This window comes from Nomascus leucogenys, chromosome 1a (assembly GCF_006542625.1).
Source record: "Nomascus leucogenys isolate Asia chromosome 1a, Asia_NLE_v1, whole genome shotgun sequence".
In the NCBI taxonomy this organism is placed as follows: Eukaryota; Metazoa; Chordata; class Mammalia; order Primates; family Hylobatidae; genus Nomascus; species Nomascus leucogenys.
The window spans coordinates 27,304,856-27,311,763 of NC_044381.1; the positions used below are offsets into that span (position 1 = coordinate 27,304,856).

The 6,908-nt window shown below is 44.2% G+C and overlaps 1 protein-coding gene across 1 annotated transcript in view; it reads right to left on the bottom strand.

The window, feature by feature from the left end:
• Positions 1–6,668, bottom strand: part of RAD23B (RAD23 homolog B, nucleotide excision repair protein) — a 48,696-nt gene extending 42,028 nt beyond the window's left edge. Inside the window, exon 1 of the mRNA XM_030825102.1 lies at positions 6,252–6,668. Within this exon, the coding sequence (XP_030680962.1) occupies positions 6,252–6,317 (66 nt within the window). The 5' untranslated portion in view covers positions 6,318–6,668. The remainder of the gene's footprint in view (positions 1–6,251) is intronic.
• Positions 6,669–6,908: the final 240 nt, after the last annotated feature.

The following is a 6,908-nucleotide window of genomic DNA, read 5'->3' on the forward strand; positions in this document are numbered from 1 at the left end:
TGTGCCTTAATATTCCTTAAGGCTCATGAACTTAAGTTCCTTAATGTTCATAAATTTAAGAGAGAGAAGTCAATGTGGCTACAGGTGCATCTCTGGCCACTCAGGTGCAAGTACAAACATTAAGTTGGATTTAATCACATTTGAGGCTTTCTAAGCAAGAACAATGGAGGGAGAGTGGGACCACATTGCCAAGCACTGTTAATATTATTTCAAAACTCATATCCAATAAGTTAGTACTTTCATACTAGTATTCTAATTTTACAGCAGAGGACCAAAAGGCACATACTGAGTAACTTGCCTGAGGTCACACAGCAAGTGGTACAGCCAACTGTACCTCTCAAAACATATCCTAATTCCATCTACTTCTCTACATCTCCATTCCTACTGCCCTGGTTCAAGCTGCAATTACTTAAAACTACTGCACAAGCCCCCTAACTGATGTCTCTGCTTTTCACTTTTGCCCACCCCACAGCACCAAAGTAACCTTTAAAAAACCTACAATAAATATTACTCGGCTAGGTGTGCTGGCTCATGCCTGTCATCCCAACACTTTAGGAGGCTGAGGCAGGAGGATCACTTGAGGCTAGAAGTCGGAGACCAGCCTGGATAAAACATCAAGACCACATCTCTACAAAAAAAAAAAAAAAAAACTAAAATTAGCTGGGCGTGGTGGCATGCCCCGGTAGTCCCAGCTACTGAGGAGGCTTAGAGTGGAGGATCACTTGAGCCCAGGAGTTTGGGGCTGCAGTGAGCTATGATCATGCCACTGTACTCTAGCCTGGGTGACAGAGCAAGACCTTGTCGAAAAAGGAAGGGAGGGAAAGGAGGGAGCGGGGAAGGAAGGGAGGAAAGGAGGCAAGGACAGGCAAGGAGAGGGAAGGAGAGGAAAGGAGAGGGAAGGGAGGAAATGAGGAAGGGAGGGAGGAAGGGAGGAAAAAAGAGAAAAGAGAAAGAGAGACAAAGAAACGAAGATTTCTGTCCTGCTTGTAAACGTTTCCAATTTTACCATGAAAACCCCTAGCCTACAATACTCTGGCCACTTGCCTGACTCACTCTGTTATCTCTTACCCAACTCACTCTCTTATCTCTTACCCATCACCTTAGCAATGCAGGCTTTTTTTTAGTTCCCAAAACACATTCTTAAAAGTCTTTGCTCTAGCAGTTCCCTACAGAAAACATTCTCTTCATCTTGAGTGCTCATTTTTACTCAGCTCTCAGCTTAAATGTCACCTTATTCAGAAAGGCCTTCAGTGACTAGTAAATTTAAAAGTAGCCACCCAGATCTCCTGAGCTCAGGAGTTCAAGACCACCCAGGGCAACATGATAAAACCCTGTCTCTACTAAAAATACAAAAAAATTAACCAGGTGTGGTGGGGCACACCTCTAGTCCCAGCTACTTGGGAGGCTGAGGCAGGAGAATCGCTTGAGCCCCAGAGGCAAAGGTTGCAGTGAGCCGAGATGGCGCCACTGCACTCCAGCTTGGGCTACAGAGTAAGACTCCATCTCAAAAACAAAACAAAACAACAACAAAAAAGTAGCACCCAGTGAAGTACTATCAAATAATTTATCCTATTTCAACTTTCTGCATAGCACTTACCATTATCTGGTTTTTAAAATTTATTTTTTGATGGTTTTATCCCACTAGAATGCACATACCATCACAGCAGGACCTGACATCTAGTAAGTACACAGCAAGTATTTATTAAATAAATAAATCAACATGCAAACACACTACATTGGGGGATCACTGCCTTGCCAGTTCACCAAAAGAATATATTCAGTTCATTCAAAGATCTTTACTAAATGCCTACTGTGTGCACGCCATCAAAACAGCAAAAGTCTGGCAAAAATGTACCAGATTTCTCAGTTTCTTTCTGTGTCTTGTTCTACCAATATGCCAATTTCACCTCTGTGATATAGTATTTTTAATACATTTACTACTCATTGCCTTAATCTAGGAAGCTTCTAAAATATGAAATTGTATCTAGCATGACTATATTGAAAATATAATCACCACAGGAATACTTCACTAATAAATAATGGCTAGTAAATACTGTATAATACAGAACAAGTACTAAAGCAATATACACACACACTTTTTTTTTTTTTGAGATGGAGTTTCGCTCGTTACCCACGCTGGAGTGCAACGGTGCGATCTCAGCTCACTGCAACCTCCTCCTCCCAGGTTCAAGAGACTCTCCTGCCTCAGCCTCCTAAGTGGCTGGGATTACAGGCATGCACCACCATGCCCAGCTAATTTTCTATTTTTAGTAGAGGCCAGGTTTCACCATGTTGGTCAGGCTGGTCTCGAACTCCTGACCTCAGGTGATCCACCCGCCTCGGCCTCCCAAAGTGCTGGGTAAAGCAGTATTTTATAACAATCACATTATAGAGATAAACCACGAAATTAGGTAATTCTTCGCAGCACACTAATATGCTATTTATAGACATTAAAATTGATATCTTTACAATTATCTTAGCAAAAACATCCAATGTATATGTAGAATTTTAATGTCACTTATATACTAATCCAATCACATTTCAGCTTTTGCATTTAAAGTCTCATCTCAAATTTACTGAGTTTTGTTTTTAGTTGTTCAAGGCAAACAGTGTCAAGAGTTAGAATGCAGGATTAATTTGCGTATGACATACTCTTTCTTGTCACCATTTCAGTGATGCAATAAAATACTGCACTGTATTTTATCTCAAAAGGTTTATTCTTAAATCTACCTTTCTTAATGGCTTTAAGCAACAGTAATACAAAACACTAACTGACTATAAAACTGAGCTTAAAAACTGTACTCCATTTCCCTCTAAATGTCCATCACACCATTAAACTTCAGAATTTTTTTTTTTTTTTTTTGAGACGGAGTCTCGCCCTGTCGCCCAGGCTGGAGTGCAATGGAGTGATCTCAGCTCACTGCAACCTCTGCCTCCCGGGTTCAAGCGATTCTCCTGCCTCAGCCTCCTGAGTAGCTGGGACTACAGGCGCATGCCACCACGCCCGGCTAATTTTTTGTATTTTTTTAGTAGAGACGGGGTTTCACCGTGTTAGCCAGGATGGTCTCGATCTCCTGACCTCGTGATCTGCCCACCTCGGCCTCCCAAACTGCTGGGTTTACAGGCATGAGCCACCGCACCCAGCCTAAACTTCAGAATTTTTAAGTATTTCAGAGAAGCAGTGCTCTATCAGACGTCTCAAAATGCTTTAATATGTAGGCTACTTAAGTCTCCCACAATTTTTACAGTTAAAAAAAAAAAGCACATAATGAAGAAAATCTCCTAGCAATGGTCTCCCTACCCCACACATACCACCTTCTCATTTTGTTTCTGTATTGTTTGAATATTTTATAAGAAGGCTTGCATTACAATTGTAAAAAACAAAAAGATCTTTGTAAAGATTAACACTAAAGGCAGTGGTCATGTAATGTATCACGGTAATAGTCAAGTAAATGGTACAAAATGCCCAGTAAGTCTAAGAAAGTTTTGTTAAAACTAGGGCAAACAAAAACATCTTAAAACAAATTATCTTGCTTTTTCCACTTTGTATATCCCCCTACTCTATAGTCACTGAGCTTTGACTAAGTCAATAAGGCTTCCAGAAGCCCCAGCCACGTTCTACAGGTCCCCGTACTCCTCCAGTCCTGCCAGCAAAGCTCACTAAACATTTACTTGTTCAACAAATGAATCATTCCCATGATTCCACTTATCGCACAGTCCTTTCTTCCATTTTTGCTCATGCTCATCTCAAGCTCACAAGAATTGCTATACTGGCTATATAAGTTACTTAATTTCCTTGGTTCCTTCTAGGTAAAAATTAAACAAGGACAAATCTGTAAGCAGACCAAAAACAGGTCTCAATAAGATCCTATCTTGTCTTTATTTTAGATCTATTTCTAATATCCTTGGTTACCTCGTTCTCACAACAACTTAGAAACAGGACACTTAGTGTTGCCCTAGAAAACATAATTTTCATTGTTTATTTTCTTACTGGAATTCTAAAGTGTCGTATCAAAAACAAATATTAATTAAAACCCACTACAAACACAGAATTGAAACAGTTGTCATGAAAAATATTTCCTAAAGTCATTAAAATAAAAACTGACAAGTCATTCAATGCAAACGTTCCATATATCCCAGGGGAAATGCTTTAATTTCTTGCCCCAGACTAACAGTATTAGTTTTTTTATACTAATAGCAACAAAATTATATTTATATAAGTAGCAGCAAAAGCCGTAGAACCCGCTCCCTAACAATGGGCTTTTCAAAAACATACTTTCAGACATATAACATATTACTTTTCCTTGGAAATAAGCTGGAAAACGGCAAAAATAGTTAAGAATTTATACAAACACAGGTACAGCACTAACTCACAGTTAACACTGTATGTGTAAAGTGCCTAAAACACTAAAACAAATCTTACAGAACATAAATACTTCAGTGGAGCTGTTGAAAGAGTCACTGCATAACTTCAGTACACCCACACATATTTACCAAAAAGCCACAATATTTCTTTAGCTTTCAATAATTCTGAAATTAACTGAGTATTATAAGCCGATTAAGTTACTGTGGCACCAACATTTGTTACCACAAAGAACCAAAGTCAAATAGGCATTTCACGTAGTTTGTCTGAAATCATCAAACAACTCCATTTTAACTTTCACCCTTCAACTTATTAATGCACATTAAGCAGTAAGGAAATATGCAAGAGAAATTAGATTCTATTAGTACTGTCAGTCCACAGGGTGTTGTCAATTACTTCTGAGGACACTGAAAAGTTTCTCATGTATAACTGAGATCTCCTGTACTTTTAAGAAGTTAATCACACAGCATATACCTACATATAAATATTCTGAAATCAAATAATTTTGTACCAAATCCCAAAAAGGCTGTTTCTTAAAAAAATTAAAGATGTACAAAACTTAAGATTAAATGAGATAAGTAAAAACCTAACACTGTATCTCCACTCAAAGGAATCCATTGTTTAAATAATCGATTCCATTTACTGACCACCAAGTAAACACATACCATTTAATCTTCACATATCTGCAAGGCAGGTATTATCCCTATTATACAGAGGATGAAACTAAGCGTAATTTGCCCAAGGTCATAGCAAATAAGTTACAAAACCACAAATGGAACTCAGGTCTACTTAACACCAAAGCCCCTGATCTCCACCCAAAATAGAATCAACTACTTTTAAAAATAGAGTTGGGCAGAAAGCTGCTGGTTTAAACTTAGTATTATGACAATCTTAGCGGTGTATTTCCGAACATAAGCAGTAAATTTACACTCACAGCGTTTTTAGAATCTTGGCATAAAGTTGTACTGACCTCAACAGTGTCTCTTTATGCAGTCACAAATACAGAAAAATGTATAATGTGGACTTCTGAAATGTTTAAGGCTTTAAATGCAGAAAGGATTCAAAGTTACTGTTTTTTTTTTCTTTTCTCCCCCTTGAACCGCTACTGTTTGGGGGATCGGGGGAGGATGGCTGCAGGGTTCCAACTCCTACAATTCCAAGATTTCTAACACAGAAAACCCGTTAAATCTTAAGTTTAGTTTGAGCCTGGATGGATTTGAAGAGCTCTAACAGCTAAAACCATCACCAAAGAGGCCTCAAAGTGCAATCTACGCACGGGTGTGGGTTTGGTGGCAGGAGGAAGGCAGCAGAACGATTCATTTGCAAATAAAAGGGTTAACAATTCTGAGGGGAAAGGGGCAAATTCATTTTAACCACCACTCACCTCTCACTCGGCGGCAAACGGAACCTGATACTTTTTTTTTTTTCTTAAGGCTCATCTTCTCGGGTTACCAACTCTGGGAACTAAGCTGCTAACCAGGTCCACGCAGGGGTAGTGGCGACGCCTACGTCTCCCTCCCCCACCTGTGCACCCACACCAGAAAGCCAGGCTCCACGGCCGAGACGGCCTGGACCTCCCCATCCCCCTCCGGCCCCGCAAGCACGAGCTCCTAGGCCCAGGCCCGCGGGCGTGCGCTCCACGCCATCTGCCACCAGGCCTTCGGCGTCCGGCCACTGCTTCCCCATTCTCCTGCCACAAAGCCCACGGCTAAGACAGGAGGGTCGGCTCCGCTGTACGCCGCCGGGGCTAGGGCCGGCACCAGGACCCAGGGCCCTCATCGCGCCCTCCGGGACTTCCCCCGCTGAAGCGCGCCGCCCAGCCCCACGAGCTCCTGGCGCTCCCCGCGGCCCGCACGCGGCTGCCCCTGCCCCCGGCCCGCGCGCATACCGTCTCCTCGGGGTCGATGTCTATCTTGAAGGTCTGCTGCTGGAGGGTCTTCAGGGTGACCTGCATGGTGCCGCCGCGCAACTCGGCTGCCGGGCCTGCGCCAGGTGCTGGCCGCTGGGCGGGGTCTGTGGCCTGGCGGGGCCCCGGGGTCGCCCGCGCTCCTCGCGCTCTGGGGAGGAAGGCGGTGGGGGTGGGGGCTTGTCACATTCGCCCAGCGGAGCGGCCTCTCCCCCAGCCCGTGCCCCGGACCGCGCCGCTGCCTCCGCGACTGCGGCCTTCCCCGCAAACTCGGGCCGCCGTGCTTCCTCACGCGCCGAGCGCCAGCCACCGAGTCTGCAGAAGGCGTGAGGGGCTCGGCGAGACAAGCAGGGAATCCGCTAGCTCACCACAGGATGGTGGCCGCCATCATCGTGACTCGCCGAGACGTGCCCCCTCCCCCACGAGAAAAGCCTGCGGGGGATGGGGCCGGGCGGGCGAAGCGCGCAGGCGTGGGGTGCGGCGTCGCTTTGCGCCGGCGCGGCCGAGGACTCCGCCCCGGAATTGGGGGCGGGGCGGAAGGCGTCTCTGGAATGTCGGCGGCCTGGACCCGGATTACGCAGGCGCGTTCCGTGGGCGGCAGGGGCTCTTGGGGCTTCCTCCTAGCGACTATTGCTGGGG